The 19,792-nt window shown below is 46.2% G+C and overlaps 1 protein-coding gene across 4 annotated transcripts in view; it reads right to left on the bottom strand.

Annotated features, from left to right (window-relative positions):
- The window catches only part of LOC142571307 (retinol dehydrogenase 13-like), a 58,408-nt gene that overhangs the window by 16,380 nt on the left and 22,236 nt on the right, over positions 1–19,792 (bottom strand). For 2 of the 4 annotated variants that reach the window (XM_075679565.1, XM_075679563.1), the window contains exons 2-5: positions 14,444–14,656; positions 10,656–10,895; positions 4,700–4,792; positions 3,677–3,871 (exon numbers count right to left, since the gene is read on the bottom strand). In XM_075679565.1, the coding sequence (XP_075535680.1) occupies positions 3,677–3,871; positions 4,700–4,792; positions 10,656–10,895; positions 14,444–14,654 (739 nt within the window). In that variant the 5' untranslated portion in view covers positions 14,655–14,656. Of the gene's footprint in view, positions 1–3,676; positions 3,872–4,699; positions 4,793–10,655; positions 10,896–14,443; positions 14,696–19,792 lie in introns of all 4 variants that reach the window. The other 2 variants (XM_075679564.1, XM_075679562.1) reach the window with 1 other exon arrangement.

Below are 19,792 nucleotides of genomic sequence, written 5' to 3'. Positions count from 1 at the left end.
AGATGATAAAGCGTGAAGCACGATTCTGAATGGCTTCTAATTCGTAGGTGAGATATGCTTGCGAGGGGTGCCAGATAGATGATGCGTACTCCAGTTTCAGCCGAACGTATGTCTGATATGCAAGTTTTTTTTATTAGCGGGCGATGCAGATTTCAGATTGCGACGCAAAAAACCAAGTGTGCGCGAGGCGTCTGCGCACTTGTTTTAATGTGAGTAACCCATGATAATGACGATGTCAAGTGAACACCTAGCTACTTATAGCAGTCTGTTCGTAGTATTGTAGTTGAGCTTATGTGGTACGCGTAATTTGTAATGCTGCGCTTGCGATAAAAGGACATACATGGGCACTTATTAAGGCTAAGAGGCATGAACCATTTTTCACACCATGAAATGATAGTGTCTGTCTTTTGTAGGTCAACGGAATCAGCAGGGTTATGGATGGCGTTGTAGATGACTGAGTCATCAGCAAAAAGACGAAGTCGTTGTGTTAGATGGCAGGACATTGACATAATTAAAGATAACAGGGGGGATAAGTTTGCTCCCTGGGGGACACCGGATGTAACAGGAAGAAAGGTATGAGTCATGAGAGTTAGCGGATGTGCATTGTACGCGTCCTTTTAAGAAATGTTCGATCCAAGTAATCAGTGATAGGGGGGGATTCCAAGAGTAGATAATGTGGCAAGTAGGTGATTGTGGGGGGCGCGGTCGAAGGCCTTCGAAAAGTCTCAGAAGATGGCGTCAATTTGTAGGTGATCGTCCATGTGCTGTAAGATTTCATCGGTGAATTCAGAGAGCTTAGTTTCGCAGGATAATAGTTTTCTCAAACCATGCTGATATGAATAGGAGTTAATTGATTGAAGGTAGTGCATTAGATGCATTAGACCTGTGAACAAGGCTCCCGTGTGGGAGCCGAAACGTCTTCTTTTCCTTTAAATCTTTATTTGGTCGGCGAAGTGCCCCGGGTTTTTGTTAACCTTTTAACCATGTTTCATCCCGACCAGACGGGCTTCCTTCAAACACTGAACTAGATTGGTTGCTATTGGCACGTTGTCCGACTACCTTCTCACCATCTTGCTGCTCTACCCGCAGAAAGGCCACGCTCAACTTTCAGTCATATAATTGTTGCCAATCGTATCTCATTGCCATCGAACTACATGCCTGCAGCAAGACCATCCTCACCTTTATGGTGCCTGCACAAACGTGAAATACGCCTCACCATCCCAGGAATCATGAAGAAAGCCAACATGCTGTCGTTTGCCCTTAAGCAGGCCACATTAGAACTTTTACATGAGGTGCACAGTAGCCGCGTACACGTTTACATCGATGGCTGTCACATCTGCAAGGGCAGCTGCCACTGTGGTGGTACTAAGAATATCTGTCAAAATACAGCTAAAAACCTAACATGTATCATCAACGACAGCTGCTGAACTGGTAGCCCTGCGTGCGGCTCTTCATTTCATTCAGGAGGAACCACCCCACGCATGGTCAGTCCTCTGTGATTCCAAGGCAGCCCTACAGAGTATACTCTCAACACTGCGCCATGGATCAAATGAGCAGCTCGTCGCAGAGATCAGAGAAGACCACCATCGACTAGTTGACGAAGGACACGATATAATATATCAATGGTTGCCTAGTCACTGTGGCATACATGGCAATGATCGAGCAGACGCAGCTGCCCGATCTGCCCATGACAGCATCAACTGCGTTGCAATTCCTCTTTCGAGAGCCGATGCAGCGAAAAAACTTTCCGCACTTGCTCGTGACCTGACATTAGCCCAATGGAATTCATTCGATATCACAAGTGCACGCCTTCATACCCTGGACCCTAATTTGCAGCTCCGTATTCCGCCCGAGCTTCCACGACGTGACTACACCCTTCTAGTCCGTCTATGGCTTGCAGTAGCATTTTGAAATGGCTAATCTTTCATTATCGGAATGGCCAACAGCCCACTTTGTGATTTCTGCGGGTGCAATGAAACAATCGAGCATCTTCTTTGTCAGTGCTCTCGTTTTAACCCACAAAGAGCAGTCCTCTCAGCCACCCTAGACAAGCTGGACAAGCGCCCAATGACAGAAAACAAGATCCTTGTAAACTGGCCTACGCGAACATCAGCGCGATCCGCTATGAAGGCGCTGCTGCGATACTTGAAAGACACGGGACTTTCTGACAAATTGTGACTGTACACTGTGTGCCGTAGGACTGTACGGTGACACTGCGTAAGACTACGAACGCCTCTGCGGGCTGCGTGACAGCGCCCACAGAAACAGTTCGTGTGTACGTGCGTCTGTGCGTTTAGGCTTTTTTTATGCTTCTCTCTCTCATCTATTGTATCCCGTTGCCCCTCCCGTACAGGGTAGCCCCTCCCGTACAGGGTAGCCAACCGGAGATAATCTCTGGTTAACCTCCCTGTCTTTGCTTTGCCTTTCTCTCCACCACCAACAACTACGTGACTCGCACTATCAGAAACACCGCCCATTATTCGATTTAATTTTCCCCTCAGCTTTTCTCATGATGGCTGGCACTGAGTTGGTGCCGATTGATGCCAATGAGCAAGGGCATTAAGAATGCTCAAATAAATCGTTCTAAAACATGGCCCCCGAGGGCTCTTAGTCACATAGAAGTTATCTTACAATGGGCTTTGTCCTATTAGCTGTAGCTTGGGCTCTTGCCATCTATAACCCCACCAATCGGCGCAGTAATGAAACAATCACAGCGGCCAATCATCGAAGGTTTCTTAGGTAAGAGGCACCTCGTGGGCCCTAGGCAGTATACAATATGAACCTAAATTTAAGCAACGCTGCACACCCATTGAAAAATGAGGCGCTCTACGTAATATATAGTGTATATGTGCATTGTACTGTTTACTAGTGGAGAGCACTCGAGTATGTTCGATGTCTTGCTAAGAAATTCTGCGCCTATGTTGGGCGTCTTCTTTCTTTTTCGTTCCTTGCAGTGCAAAAATCACGTTATTCTTGGAAAGCAGACTAACAAAAAAGAAAAGCATGTGTGTTTAGCGAGACCATGTAAGAAGCAAAATAGGAACAAATAAAATGAAATAAGAACAACGTTGTGGTGTTTCAAGTACCGCAGCTGCACAGTGGATTATGAAAGACGCCTTGTATATACTAGCGGGCTGCAGATTAATTTTGATCACCTTAAAGACACACAAAACGCGCTACAAGAGCGATTACACATCGTCGGGATAGCGCTGCCGCTGCTGGTAGTGGAATCCGCGACCTCTTGCAGCAGTAGAACAGATCACGTGACGTTCCTAGCAGGGAAATAGCGCAGTGGCGTGACCTTCTTCAGGGAAACAAACTCAGCAGGATATTCTCGAGGCACAATAGTGGGCAGCTCCTCCCTAGGGAATTTTCCCCCTTCTTTTCTCGTTCTATCCTTGCTTATTTTTTTTAAGGAGAGAAGCTAATCGAGCAGGAATTCGCAGTGTTCAGCAGCCATAAACAGGTATGACCACTTGAAGTTGTTATTCCGGCAGTGATAGAGAATAAGCTAAACTGAATGATCTCTGGACGACCAAGCACATTTCTGCGGTCGTTCTCTGTTCGCCGTGATAAACTGATGACGTTCCAGGCGGCGGTTTGTTTCTTTCGGTCGAAGGAGCCCTCTGGACGCGACGTTCGCTGCACGGAGACGCCACGCGCAGCAGCCACTCACCGGTGCCTCGAAGCCTGTCGGCCAGCGCGACGGTGACCATGCACAGCGCCAGCTTGGCGTTCCCGTAGACGGCCGTCGGGTTGGCGACCGAGTTGACGCCCCGTGCCTTGTCCGCCACGTTGCCCACTTCGCCCAGCCGGTGGAAGTCGGAGGCCACGTTGATCACCCGGCTCGGCGAGCTCTTCTTGAGCAAGTCTGCGCACCAAAGGGCGCAGGGGTTTCGCGTCCCACCTTTTTTACGCACTTTCATTGTTTTCACCAAAGGCGACAAGTTTTCTTTGACTCCATTTTCTTCTAACAGAGGATTACTGACATCGCATGTGCGACTTTTCATTTTTCCCCTGTTATCTGCCGCATTACTACGGCGCGCTACAATTTTGCGTGCATTCCAGGGCTTCTTGCACAGTCGGAAAAACGCTTTTACGTAGCCCGCATTGAGCAACAGAAGGATATATCGGGGAGTTTTTCACGTCTCTACAATTTTCTCATTGACACTTCTAATCTAATTTTATTAATTGAGAAGTTGATTATTAATCAATACTAATTATCTAATGAGGCGGAATGCCAAAAACCATCTCCAAGTGACGGCAGACAACATAACCTTGGTTCGGTTACAGCTACGTGGCATTCGCATATTTTTTAATGTTTGGCTCAAGTTAAGTGAAACACCCTGTATAGTTGAATAGTACACATGTTTGCAATATCACTGGATAAACTATTCAATTAATTTAAATGCGATCTTTTATCGGCTCTATTTGCTGGGCATTCTCTCAGACTGCTACGTCACAGAGCAGCTGCGGGTGTCGCTGCTGCTCATTTGGGCCTAAACTTTAAACCCGTGTGTGCGTCTCTGAGCAGTGAGCGACTTTAGGCGCAACACCTTTACCAAGAATGATGCAGTCCATATTTCTCTATAAACATTGTTTACGTGACCTCTACCACAAACTCACATTGTCGTTCTGAAACGGTAGCGCCAAGTTAAATATCTGCGTGTCCAGAAGTTTTCAGAAAAGTATGGCTTACCAAGAAGAAGCACTGTCAGTAGCAAAGGAGCCAAATAATTCGCCTGGAAGATTTCTTCAAAGCCATCTTCGGTGAGTTTAACCTTTTTTGAATCTGTAATGCAAACGAATAAGAGACACAATGAGCATGACAGCACTAACTGGCATAAGAAAATTATATTGGCCAACAGTCCTGCTAAAATATTTCTCACAGCAATAAAAAAGAGCGAACATATTCAAAGATAATTTTAACCTTTGTAAATTTTTTCATGGATGACTTAAAAAAAAACTTTCGTGCAACCTTTCTCACGAAAAAAACTATTGCTAATCAAGATTTTCTGTTATTATTGTGATGGTAAGGAAAACGTTATGTACTCTCTGACCAAAATGTTCACAGAGAGTGAGAGGGGCGCCAATTATTCATTCTAACTTTGCACCTTGCCTAAGCATATCAAGTCTTATTTTTCTTAAAGTTGTTGATGACAATGACTCACTTAGTGCTGCGTTGCGCACTGTGCGAATTCACCACTTGATCGATGCAGTCGAGAGAGGTGCGGGAGTTCGCAGATGTGAAGTAATCTCTGCTAAATTACCAATAAAACTCTGAATGGTCCTCTTTTAGTGCGTTTCGCTATGATGACTCAAGATTTTTATTGGCCGCCCCTTTTAAAAACAGGGACGGCGACAATTAATCCACTCTTGAGCTAGTCGTATACTTCCGTGGCAGTCTAGCATTTTGTCTATCTCTCCTTGCTCTTCTATTTCTTCATTAAAAATTTTATCCTTACCTTATGTAGTTACCTGCACCTGTAAAGACTGCGGTTATATTAATTCCTTCCGTGCTTTTACAGCAAATATATTTATGCAGCTCTAAAGAGCGCTAGAAAACATTTTATGCCAGTTTCCAGAGTATTCTGAAAAACTAGAATACTCTGAAAATTTATATGATGAGAAAATTTGGCGAATAATTTGGGCAATGCGTAGGTTTGAAGTGTGTGTGTCAATTAGGGTTAAATGAAAACTACTAAGCTGTAGTTTCTGGACCATTTGCAGGCGTTATATGAAACCCTTCCAACGCTCCAAAGGTTTCTCCGCGTGCCTGTAGGGCCTAAAACTCGTAGAATTGATTTTTTTTTTGTAGAAAATGAAGGCCAACTTATGGGTGTAGGGTATCGAAAGTTTGAATTTGCAGTTAAATTGTGTGCTTTGTAAATAATTGCTGAATACGCGTTCTCAACTAAATGTTATGCGTTGTACAAATCGTGCAGTTGCTTTTCCCCCGGTAATCTCTGTTAACTATGCGAGAAACGGTGCTTATGTTTTGTTCAAGTAGGAAGGACGTTGCGAGTGATAAATTTTTCATCTGTGTAGGTTTTGTACAGTCTTTACAGGAAGTTACTTATTAAAGCGTTCCAAAGTATCACGTTGCCTTCATCCACGGTGTTTTGCAGGGTCATAAAACAACTGCACGAGACACTAACTTAAAATTTAGTGAAAATAGGGCGAATGCTAAGTGCACTGAAGGCTGGTCAAAGATACTTTCCAATTGTATCTTGATACGATACGAGATACTCGGGCAACAAGTATTTTCGATACAGATACAAGATAATACAACAATTATTTCATCCGATACGATACTTTCCATCTGTATCTTAAGATGCTTCGATACATTGGCAAATTTCTTATTATAGATCTACGTATATAATGTAGCAGCAAACGCTTAAGCATAAAAATGTTTGCTTGGAAGTTTCTCAACTCCAACCAAACTTGTTTTATTTCAATGATATATCTGCTAGTATCTCAAAGAATTTCTCTTTCTTGCTCAAAGTATAATACTTTCATTCTGAAACATGTTATTGGGGTTGCTTTATTTGCCTGACATGAAAGTTCTTTATACGCTGCGCTGTCAGCGGATTTTGCTCGTCGCTTTTGTAATTTATGGGAGTCGCTGCTCTGGTTGCCGACTAGCTAGCCGGCCGTCATCTAATTACAAGAACGTCAATAAGAAGCCTCTACACGTTGACGCAAATACCGCTGAATAGTGTTACCTCATCAGTAAGCGTATTACTGTTGTTAAGGCTGCCACCTGTTGTTACGGGGACGGGGTTTCAGCGGCCTTCAATAGCGTCTGCTTGGAGCTCGAACCAGGTTGACCCTTGGAGAGGGTCCAGCAGGGAAGACGAGATGATGTAAGAACAAGTAACAGAAATTTAATACATCGTTATGGGTGAGCGGTGCGCTCGAAGGCAAAAAGTACAGAAACGATCAGCATGCGTGTTCCTGCACGTAAGGGCAAAGCAGACCACTTCGTGGCGTCTCGCTGGACTTCTTATGCCCTACACCATCCGGTCAACCTCTTTTACTTTTGCTTCCTGCTGGAGGGCCTCGTCAGCACACTGGTCTACCCACGCACAGGAATGCGGAGAGAAACCACTCCTTGGCGTAGAGATGGAGAGCGTAGGTCACATCGGGCAGCTCCCACAGATGAATACGGAGAGAAACAACTCCCTGACGTAGAGGTGGCAAGCGTAGCTCACGTGGGGTCAACTCCCATAGGAATGTGGAAAGAAACCACTCCCTGACGTAGAGGTGGTAAGTGTAGGTCACATCGGGTCAGCTCACACCGAGGAATACGGAGATAAACCAGTCCCTGGCGTAGACGTGGTGAACGGAGGACACAGGAAAGTAGAATTTACACTGGTGCATAATCCCATAGCACGCACCTGACGGACATGTCTTTTCATGTTGATGGGCGTGATCATTAGGCACGTTGTCTCAGGTGTTTGGCATCCGTTCTATTGGTGGCCGCACAAAGTGAACCGTAGCACCGTTTACGCGATGCAGTTTACGCGCAGGCCTCATCGCCTGCCCTCGATTGAGGGCTCTTGTGGAAAGATATCAGGATGTCTCTGTCTTTCTTTATTCGGGTGGCCTATTGGCAGCGCTATCAGCATGAGAAGTGGAGTTCAGCCAACGTTTATAGTTTCACACGGTGATTTAGCAATAGCAACATGTTGTATCTTAAAGGACCCCTCACCAAGTCCCTTTGAAAAATTTCATTTATACGCTGAAAGTTGTTACGTGTCCTCTAGGAAGCGTTCTGCAGTAAAAACTTTTCAAATCGGCTCACTAATAGCCGAAATGGAAACATTTCAGTGCCGCGAACCTATGATTTCAGGCGGCGAGCTCCACTGCCAAGCGAGACACTCTCTCCCCCTCGCCCACTCAGGCCTCCGCAAGAGAAATTCCTTGCCTGCGCTCCCCCATACCGGACCTCGAGGATCGCGTGGCGCATACGTTACGGGCCCCGCCTTCATTTTTTCTCCTCGCTTTTTTTTTACGCCAATGCGCACTTCAGCTGACGGCGTTGCGCGCGAGCTGTGATCGTCTCGTTTCGCACAGCGCACTTTTTTGCGCGCCGTGCACAAGGGCACTTGACTAGCGGTATAATTCAGTGCAACATGAATACCGAGACAGAAAAAGCGGATCGCAGAACATGATCATGCAATAGAACACGGTAGAAAATGGCACAGTTTCGCTACCTGCGCACATGACTGCACGACATGGGAACAAGCAAACAAAGCGGAAGTACATCTCTCTTGCTTCAGTGCGAAGTTAAACATTTTTATTTATTTTTATTTACAGTTATTATTGCAAAACACGATTACAATTACAAAACTTCAATTTGTCAATTCAAGCAACAGATCACCGAAATAACAGATGTTGCCTTGAATAATTCTCCAAGTCAGGTGTCACCACGAGGGCCGTAACACTGCGGACACGGCTACGTAGGCGTGGGGACGCGAGTACGTCATCGTCCGGCTTGGGGCGCGGTAGCCGCGAGGGAAAGGGAAAACGGCGTACGGATTGAAATTTCAGACCTTTCGGCGGTGGGTAGCGATTTAATTTTTGCCAACACGATCGTTAGCGCGCATTGTATGCTCTGCGCTTGTCAGCTCAAAATGGCCAGACCTGGTGAGGGGCCGTTTAAAATAGACGACACATTCTTTCAGGTATCGGAAATACATATACTGATACACACGTCTTTCCAGACGTATCATGATACAAATACAAGATACCTGAAGAGTGTCTAAGATAGCATCTAAGATACATGTGTCTTCGATACCGCCCAGCACTGAGTGCCCTGTGAGAGGGAAATTTTGTGTTTATGGCGTGAACAGAATCATTGGAGATAATTATTGAAGCCTCGCTCTTTCGGTATATTGTGCGAGATACGAGGATCGTACTTCATTTCTTCGGCGTCCTCGGTGGGCTACACCAGCCACCCGGTCTATATTTGACAAAATTAAGTGCTAGGTTGTGAAAATTGGGCACGCACAGTATAAAGTGTGTGCCCAGTGTGTGGTTACTGCAGGAAATTACGTATGCAAGTGATCTATGGCTGATGTTCATGGGAAGTAAATTGTGCGGGGATAGATTACTGGCCTTTGTAAATGTTCCATAAGAAGTGCCGGAAAGCGTTATATGCGGCCAAGGTTTCAAACAGAACAGTCATGTGCGGGCCACGTTTTCAAGAATGTGATTAAATTACATGCAAAATACTCTTGCTGCTTGAAAGGAACAGCTTCGCTGAAAATCGGGTTGTGATTCTGCGAGGTCCACAAGTCTGCCAGCCGCCGTGGTCGCTTAATGGCTATAGTATTGGGCTGCTAAGCACGAGATCGCGGGATCGAATCCCGGCCATGGCGACCGCATTTCGATGGGGGGCGAAATGTGAAAACCGCGTGTACTTAGAGTTAGGTGCACGTTTAGGAACCTCAGGTGGTCCAAATTATTCCGAAGCCCCAACTAAGGCAGGCCTCACAAAGAGGTCGTGGTTTTGGCACGTCTCGCAAAGTGCGTGCCCACGCCCCTCTCGAGGTGGCCGCCATCGCCGCCGCAACGCCGCTTGCACGTCGATGGGGAGGGGGGCTCCCCATTGTTTGGTCACGTGGGTCACGGACTGGTTGGTCACGTGGGCTGCCGGAGCGTGATGAGGGACGAGGCGGCTTGGCGAACGGGCAGAGTGATTTGGGTATGGTGGCTAGCCACCATAGTTTGGGAGACGGGGCAGCATGGCCGTGCACCGGGAGACAGCTGAAGATGTGGTCGGCAGGCTGAAATCTCCAGGTCGAAGTCTTCACCGGTCAAGCGACTGACGGTGCAAGTCCGTCAAGATCTTCGGCAGCGAGGTATCAACAGCCCGACGCTCTTTAGATCGGTATCTCGGCAAGCACGCCACAGGTAAGCCTTATGTTCTGGCCCACTCTCAGAACTTTCCGCGTGACTGTATTTCTTTTAATCGCGTTTAATCTTTCATTTAATTATTCATCGCGTGTTGATTCTTGTATCTCGTGTTAGGGTAGTGTCTGCCGCGTTTATTCTCGCGTGTATTTTGCATTTGTGTCGCGTATTTATTTTTTTTTTGTTATTTCGCGAGTGTTAGGTGTTCCCTTGTGGTAGGCTGTGTCGCGCGAGTGGCGTCAGAGCGTGTGTTGTGTGACCCCCCACGCCTTCCGCGAGCTAGGACCTACTGCTTGTAGTTTTTATGTTCTTTTTTTCATTATATCTCGGACATGATTTTTCTTTATTAAATGGAATGTGTGTTTGTACGTACGCCTCCAGTGTCATGCCTCTGGTTTACGGTCGATCAGGCGTGGACCTTATCGCCGATCAGCAGTCGAACCCTCAATAAACGCACGCGGGGTGGGTTTGTTGTCGCCCCATCCCCTCCGGTTCGCAGAGTGCGACTATCTTACCACCAATCCTTGACAGCACGTAAAACTGCATGAATTAATGTAATTAACAGGTCTGCAGTAATTTCTTTCCCCTTCAACACTTTAAGGTTTTTTTTCCTCACCCGCGATAGCAAGGGCGCTCCGAGGGACCAATTTATGAAAAGGCTTATCGTTTCGTATCCTCCGTTTTTTTCTCTATGCGATGGTACTAATACATGCGTAGCAAATTTTCGCGCATACGTCCGATAGCCCCAGCGTTGTTGATAAGCACGTCCAGCCTATCCTCTGTCTTGATGACGTCGTCGCAGAAATGCCGGACCGACTTGAGCGAATTCATGTCCAGGTGTTTGACGATCACTCGCTGCTGAGTGCGCTCGAATATCTCCTGCGCCACGTGCCGTGCCTTTTGGAGGTTTCGGCAGCCGATGACGACTCTCGCTCCTCGGCGAGCCAGTTCCAGGGCTGTCTCCTTGCCGACACCTGCATGCAACGAGAGCGGTTCCATGCAAAATCGTGGAAGATTCGCGCCCTTTTCATCTTCCTCAACTGTCAGCGTTCCGCGCATCTCGTCAAGGAACACACAATTAAGCCCTTCCCTGCTCATTGTCATTAGTACCGTTTACGTACGTACTTGAAGGAAAAAAAAGAAGAACGCGTATCCAAGAAAGAGTGATTACCACTGAGGTAGTAATTTCTCCATCGGCAAGATGTGTGGGTACTCAGTTTAATTTGACCCTTACTCCTAGGCATTTTCGGTGCCAAATGTTTCAAAAGCCGCTATGTCGGGCACGTTCCCTATTGTTACTGACCGCTTTGACAAATTAACTGATTTAGCGCACACTTGTTTCTTTCTTTTGCTTTTTTTTTTCGCGTATGCTGTAAACCCAACATTCGTGACCGGTGCTCCACTGTAGATATGTTCCATGGGCTTTCAGGCCAACAAGAGCAACAACCACTTAAACCAACTCTGCTCGTCTTAGAAATTGTGCAAATGCAACTTCATCGGCGCACTATCTCGATAAATCTCCGGGGCCTCAGTTCTCGGCAAGGAAGCTTTGCAGCAGGTTCCCCTTAGTGTAACACATATGAGGTCGTTGTCTCTGGAGCCAATGTTTCACCAAGGGGACTCGTATTCTCACCTAGTGAGGGCGACGGGGGGGGAGGGGGGGGGGTGTGCGAGAAGAGCGAGCTGTGTCAACGTTGCCAAGGGAGGCAGTTGTAGCATCGACGAAAAGTCGAAACGTTGGCTCCAGCGACACTCCTTGCTCGGGCACCTTTCGATCACTACTTTTTTAATGGTGTTCGAGGTTCGTTCTTCGTAGCTCTTACCCTATAAACGCGACAGAGTTAAAGGGACACTAAAGGCAAATACTAAGTCAAGCTAAAGTGATAGATTAGTGCCAGATAATCTCCAAGGTGTGAATATTATCGAAACACAGCCTTAATAATCAAGAAATTGAGGTAAATGCAGGACATGATTAGACTCTCCCGGGACATTCAAGCACTTGCCGGATGACGAAAGCACTCCTCAGTTAAATTCTGTCACTAGTACTCAACAACTCAAGGCAGAAAACATTCTTGTATTATTAGAAGAAATAAAATGCTACTTGTCCAGTTCTTTCCTTTTTAGAAAAAAAGAACGCATTGCATTTACTCTTGACAACGACGCGGGTGGTCGAAAGGTTTCCTTTTCGTTCGACTCTTCGCCGCCCACGCTTTCTCGTTTTAGTAGTTTCGTTATCGCGCAGTGCTTCGCTGATTTTTCTGTCTCACGAAACTCGCAAAAACTGCAGGTAGCAGAGCATTCAACTTCCATCTTATGTCGCGAAATGCCCGAACGGTGTACGCCACTTGACCCAACAACAGCTGCAGCGGCGAATCCACCGCTTTCTCTTTATCTATGTTCGCTCGGTAGCGCCGTCTATCGGGCGCCGTTTTACTCACCGACGTCAGCACATTGTGAGGTTTTTGGAATCGTACTTAAACAGCCCGCGTCGAATTAGTATTTGCCTTTAGTGTCCCTTTAAGCAGCCAGTGTCGCAGGAAATCCGACGTCGGAGTTGCCGTCCGCGTTAGACGTCGCATCGGCAAAGATATTATCGTACCAGACATAACGAGGCCGCTCATGTGACGCAAGGAATTCGCTGAGCAAATTGAATTTCTCTAACTAAAATACATAGAAGTATCATAAACTACGACATTACAATCTACAGAAATAATAGCTCTCGGATTGTAAATTGAATATACGAGAAAACATAATTTTGTTACGCGAAAACTCAAATAAACCCGTTTTCCAGCGTTTTACAGTGCACAGACCGGAGAAGGCGCCAGCCATTTGCGCACGCCGGCGCAACTATCTGAGTCCATGGGGCAGCGTGCCCGCTTCGTTGAGTCTTCCAGATGGCGCTCGCCACCGCCGCATTGCGGCCTCTGCGAGAGGCCGAGTTTCAACCAGAAAGCCCGCCTTCGTGCATAGCGTTCTCCGTGAGTGTTTCCCAGTAAACTTTACGGTTACATACTCTGCAGTTGCCGGGAAGCGTGAGAAGCAGTCAGGGATCTTTGAATGCTATCGCGTTTCACTCTGAAAGGCGAAGCTTAGGCGTCCTCCAAATTTTTTAAATTTAAGTTTTACATAGGCGCCGCCATTTATATGCCTTCTTTCGTACTTTCTATTCCAGTTTTCCTTAAATTCCATATTGCCAGAAAGTATAGCGGGGCCACTGTCTAAGTGAAGCGAGAGAACCCCGGTGTAAATTTGCTGATGTGTCCCATTGTGCAAGATGCGAGCATGTGTGCAAGGCGAGCGGCAAAGCGACGGAAATGGCTACAGATAGACGGCGCTGGCGAAGGCGAAGGGATGACTTGGGTTGAGGATTGGGCGAGTTGGTATTGCATTCTAGAAATGGTACAGCGCAACATACATAAGGGATGACGCTGTTTCTTGGCTCACTTAGCCTGTTTGCGCCTCCGTACCAGCGCTGCTTGCCTTCATGGGGTCAAGGCGTGCAGGTCGCCCACTCAAGAATACTGAGGAAAGTTCATCAATAAAGCTGCTAATTTGATAGCCGAGTGACAGGGTGTAGCCGTTGCCAGTATAAAGTGACAAAAAGCCCCCGATTTACTTTCCTCCCAAGAATAAGATTTGCCCAATAGAGCCGCCAACAACGCTAGTTTAGCCGCGTCCTTCGATAGCGTAATAGAAAAATTTAAAACCTGGCTCAACTTATCTGTAAGGCACTTTACATGCAAGCAAGCTTGTATGACAGATTTAACAGACGAAATCAAAGCCAGCTAGAATTTGTCAGACGTTTGTAGAGTACAAGTGAATGACATGAGCATACAATAAAATATATTTTTAAGAAGTTATGGAAAAAACCTTTGTAATCAGTAACACCGCTGTCGCTCTTCCCTTTCTCTGAATTTGTTGGCGGTTTTTTCTTGAGATGAATGCCCACTCCTGCAACCTGGACCAAATCTCAGTTCTACTGAAGGCCAACTGCAAGCAAATTTCGGACCGAGAAAACAGCCTAGGTTTGGATAATGAAGACACAGAGGAGCCTCCACGTAAAATTTGGCATCTGAAATGCTAGGGGAAGCGTGGCGAAAAGCTTAATATGATAGCATTTTTCGATGCCGAGACAAAAAAAAAGAAAAGGAGACGCCACCACAACCACTCGCTGGAAGTCACGTATGGCCTAGAATGCGTGGTTACTCAGCCTGCGCTCCGCGTGAGCCCGTGGCACACTTAAAAACCCCCAAGGCTGCGAGGTCATGACGACAGCCACCACGTGCACGCGTCGTCCGCTTAGGTGTTGTTTAAACGCGGCTAGCAGGAGCAATTTACCAGCCCTGCGGCATTGCCAATATTGCTTCGGTGGTACAGATCTGAGCTCATTTTTACCGAATTTAGCCAAAATGAAATGCCGTTGGCCTTAAAGGCAAGTTTAGTATCCATCGCTTTTCTCCGGAACAAGTTGACGAAGGGCGACCAAGACAGCAGCAGGCGGGAGGGCGGTCGTGCTGCTCACCCGAAGTGGCCCCCGTGACGACGACCGTGCTGCCCTCCAGGGAGGCCTGCGAGCGGCACACGGCGGGCTTCTCCCACACGTGCTCGAAGGCGAGCAGGACGATCTTCGCGAACAGCAGGAGCTCGGCCACGAGCGCCTGGAGCCACGGCACGAGGCCCGCTGGCTGCTTCTCCTCGCTGCCGGCCCGAGCAGCGACGCGTGGCACTTGCATGGCTGCGCCGGAAGTGGCGCGTATCGCTCCAATAACGGTCCCTGTACAGAAGTGCCGGTTGACCTTAAATAGTGGTAGTTTAGACACACTTGCTTTGACGTTTTGAGAGCGGCGTCTTAATGTCAGTATTATCACTACCCTCGAGCATCACGTTTATTAACCAGGGCGTCAAGATTACCGCAGATGTTAAGGAGGTATGGTAGGGTAAATGGTACATGTTAGTTTTAACGTAATATTTTGGAAACGGCTGCAGATATTCGCATCAAATTTCATACGCTTACAAAAGATGTTCTTGGGTACAACACGGGACACTCTGTTTGTGTCTAAATGGTTTGCCTTTCCTGTGGCCCACTCCCAAAATTTCAGGTGTGTTTAATTATTTGGTGTACCTTTTCTCTGCAACCACGCAGAGAAATGTGATGATATTACATATTGTTATTCTAAATACCCATAGGTTATATCTTAACTAAAGAGATATCATATCCACTTAGGAGTTCGCAGCCAAGAATAAATATCTCTGCTTGCACAAAGCCACAAGGGGCGTTTCTTGCAGTGTAAACTATTACAGTGTTATCATTCTTATCATCGGAGATTTTTTTAGTTCAGAATATTTATGATTGGTTGTAGTACATGTGTACAAAGTTTCATTGGAATGGGATGAATACTTTCAGAGAAAAGGTACATTGAATCTGAAAAATTCATAAGAAATGAAATGTGAGAAAAATGAAGTTTTATGTTCGAATACTGCTTGTGGGTGCTCAAAATGCCCCAGGAGAATATATTTAACTGCTGACTTTCTTGCAGGTGTCTCCAAAACCCTTCTTAGTGTTCTTTTCTTTATCCGGTGTCCTACCTTGCTCTCGGCAGAGTCATAGAATTCTGCCCTGTCAACACGCTCTTTGTTGATCCTGTCGAGGGCACTATTACAATACAGATCTGGAACAATTCCAAGGGCCTCCAGAACAGCTTCTCGTGCAGAATTTCCGTCATTGTAGTAGGCTACAGAATTGTTAGTTGCTGTCTTCAATGTGTAAGCGCTGACAAATTTTTCTTAGGGCAGTGATACCAGATGAGTTGGTTGAACGACTCATTGGTGTTCTGTGTTCGTCCATGAATACATTTGCTCAGAAGACCGATTACCTTTGAAAGTTCTCTCTCTGCTCCATTTGCTGGACGATCATGCCATCTTCTGGGCAAGTAATACGTTTGAATCTCTAAACAGAGACAACCACGTAAGCAAAAGCAAGAGTTTGACGTAATAGTTCTTTTCTACAAAGGACTATTATGTCAAACTCTTGCTTTGAGTTGTTAAGAAATTCGACTTCGCCCTGCCGTCTGCTAGCCGCCTGGTTAGCTCAGATGGCAGAGCGGCTGCCCCAGAAAGGCGGTAGACTCGGTTTCGAGCCCCGGACCAGGACGAATTTTTCAACTGCAATGCTTTCCTTTCGAGGAACCTGTATAAGATTCCTTTGTGGCAATTGCTACATTGTGTGGATGTCTCATTTTCTTTCAATGAATATATAATTTTTAGTACAAATCACTAACTTTCTGCACACACACAAGCAAAAAAGAAACCATGCCATAACAAAGAAAACTGTGAACGACAACAATAAACAAACCACCTCTGCCAGCCATTTTTAAATGCAGGGCGCGCAGCACACTTCGGCGCGACATATCAACTGCTTTGAGCGGGCGCTCGAGGTTGCGCTTCCACAGGTTTGTTCCTCATAGTGCAGTCGATTTTTTTGTGGTGAAATGGAAAATCCGATTTTTGTGGTGGTTTACCCTATCATACCCCCTTAATACTACTTACATTACTGGCGTCGTCGTTGTATGCATTTGTAAAAATGTTCACTTTTATAACAATGGCATCGATTAAAATGCCTGATCACGTGGCATTACAAAATTAACACTGGGGTGCGCATGAATCCCTGCGAAGTAAGAAAAATTCCTGCACTGGCTCCCTGCTCATTTGCAATGTATTAAATTACCTTGGGTGCTTGGTCACAAGTGTACGCATCTGAATTAAATTGCGGACTCATTAGCTAAGGCATTACTTATACGGCCCTGTTCTTCCTTTGGTACCATACTTCACTGTGGTTAGATTCTGCGTGCATACTGTTAAGCAAGCCTTGACTAACCCCAGGCTAACTACTTTTATTGAGTGTCGGCAGCTCTTGTGTCCCTAGTGTTTTTATGCATTCAATACACGCAGGCTTGAAGTACCCGTCTTCAAGTTACGCTGTCATTACGCTTTAGCTACACAAATCTGGCTTGAGGCATTCTCCCTTTTGATTTTCTTTAAGGAGGAGGAACCAACCTCACTTCTTTTTTTTTCGTGCCAATGTTTTACTATACTGATAAAAACAATCTGAAAAATTCCCTTTCGCGATGTAGGCCTGGATTTGACAGTTTCGGTTGTCATTCCTTTATTTGAAGCTTCAACTCCTGGGTACCACCACAGGAATGCTACCGCCGCCGTAGAGCATTTCATTAATTATTCCATGGATTGGCCAGGGAAATATGCCTCCTTCATCATTATTATTTCTAGTACATTTAAATTAAAGCTACGTCCGCAGTGCTTTTTATGTATTACATTGAACTGATTCAATTTCACAAATCTGCAAATAAAATTCATTTTCTGCATCCAGTCGGCCATATAAACACCTGTGTCTTGGCCCATCAGCCACAGAGGGTGTGAGTTAAGAGGAGAAAAGAGACGAACGAGAAAAGCAGCTTTTCTGTCGTGTTTCGCATTCTTTAAAACCAATCGATTCCATCATACCACGCCTCGTGCACGCTGTGCCAGGCCACGAAGGTTTCGCCTTAAATGAAGAAGCCGGTGCACTCGCAGTGGCATCCCGCGATGGTTCAGCAATTCTCATTTTACAAACGTTGGTTTTCGTTACTGCGGCGCGATTCAGAAAATTTGCAGCTGCAAATAACTTCGCCAAATCATCGTTGTGAACATCTAATTTGATGACACAACAAATGCTTCGCTCCGACCCTCTGGGATATCCAGTCCCGCACTACATTGTTCTAATCTCCCACTGCTGTTTCCTAGATTTCTGCCATCGCCGCCACCTGCTGCCCGTGCGTCGACCTACCGCGACTGTAGAGATACGGCCTCGCCAACGTGTCGACCGACTGACGTCGCATTCATTGGAAGGGAAAGCTACTACGCCTGCGCTGTGACTCCTCGGTCGAGCGCCACCGCACCGCATAAAAGGCGCTGCTTCGCTCCCACCCGGGATATGCGGTCACCCACGACACCGTTCCTGTCCGGACAGGCCGCCATTGGAGCATGAACCTGGCAACGTTTAACGCTAGAACGTTATCTAGTGAGGCGAGTCTAGCAGTGCTATTGGAGGAATTAGAGGGCAGAAAATGGGATATAATAGGGCTCAGGGAAGTTAGGAGGCCAAAATAAGCATATACAGTGCTAAAAAGCGGACACGTCCAGTGCTACCGGGGCTTAGCGGAGAGACGAGAACTAGGAGTCGGATTCCTGATTAATAAGAATATAGCTGGTAAGATACAGGAATTCTATAGCCTTAACGAGAGGGTGGCAGGTCTTGTTCTGAAACTTAATAAGAGGTACAAAATGAAAGTTGTACAGGTCTACGCCCCTACATCCAGTCATGATGACCAGGAAGTCGAAAGCTTCTATGAAGACGTGGAATCGGCGATGGGAAGAGTGAAAACAAAATACGCTATACTAAAGGGCGACTTTAATGCCAAAGTAGGCAAGAAGCAGGCTAGAGACAAGGCAGTGGGGGAATATGGCATAGGCACTAGGAATAGCAGGGGAGAGTTATTAGTAGAGTTTGCGCAACAGAATGATATGCGCATAATGAATACCTTCTTCCGCAAGCGCGATAGCCGAAAGTGGACGTGGAGGAGCCCGAACGGCGAGACGATCAATGACATAGACTTCATACTCTGCGCTAACCCTGGCATCATACAAGATGTCGACGTGCTCGGCAAGGTTCGCTGCAGTGACCACAGGATGGTAAGAACTCGAATTAACCTAGACCTGAGGAGGGAAAAGAAGAAACTGGTACATAAGAAGCCGATCAATGAGTTAGCGGTAAGAGGAAAAATAGAGGAATTGCAGATCAAGCTACAGAACAGCTATTCGGCTTTAACTCAGGAAGAGGACCTTAGTGTTGAAGCACTGAACGACAATCTTGTGGGCATCATTAAGGAGTGTGCAATGGAAGCCGGTGGTAACTCCGTTAGTCAGGATACCAGTAAGCTATCGCAGGAGACGAAAGATCTGATCAAGAAACGCCAATGTATGAAAGCCTCTAACCCTACAGCTAGAATAGAACTGGCAGAACTTTCGAAGTTAATCAACACGCGTAAGACAGCTGACATAAGGAAGTATAATATGGATAGAATTTAACATGCTCTCCGGAACGGAGGAAGCCTAAATGCAGTGAAGAAGAAACTATCAGATGTATGCGTTAAGAGACAATGCCGGCAATATCATTACTAATATCGATGAGGTAGTTCAAGTGGCTGAGGAGTTCTATGGAGATTTATACAGTACCATTGGAACCCACGACGATAATGGAAGAGAAAATCGTCTAGAACAATTCGAAATCCCACAGGTAACGCCGGAAGAAGTAAAGAAAGCCTTGGGAGCTATGTAAAGGGGGAAGGCAGCTGGGAAGGATCAGGTAACAGCAGATTTGTTGAAGGATGGTGGATAGATTGTTCTAGGGAAACTGGCCACCCTGTATACGCAATGCCTCATGACCTCGAGCGTATCGGAATCTTGGAAGAACGCTAACATAATCCTAATCCATAAGAAAGGGGACGCCAATGACTTGAAAAATTATACACCGATCAGCTTACTGTCAGTTGCCTACAAACTATTTACTAAGGTAATCACAAATAGAATCAGGAACACCTTAGACTTCCGTCAACCAAAAGACCAGGCAGGATTCCGTAAAGGCTACTCAACAATAGACCATATTCACACTATCAATCAGGTGATAGAAAAATGGGCGGAATATAACCAACCTTTATATATAGCTTTCATTGATTACGAGAAAGCGTTTGATTCAGTCGAAACCTCAGCAGTTATGGAGGCATTGCGGAATCATGGTGTAGACGAGCCGCATGTAAAA

Source organism: Dermacentor variabilis, chromosome 2, assembly GCF_050947875.1.
Source record: "Dermacentor variabilis isolate Ectoservices chromosome 2, ASM5094787v1, whole genome shotgun sequence".
Taxonomy (NCBI): Eukaryota; Metazoa; Arthropoda; class Arachnida; order Ixodida; family Ixodidae; genus Dermacentor; species Dermacentor variabilis.
Note: the sequence above shows the minus strand (reverse complement) of the source record. Positions and strands in the feature narration are given on the sequence as shown.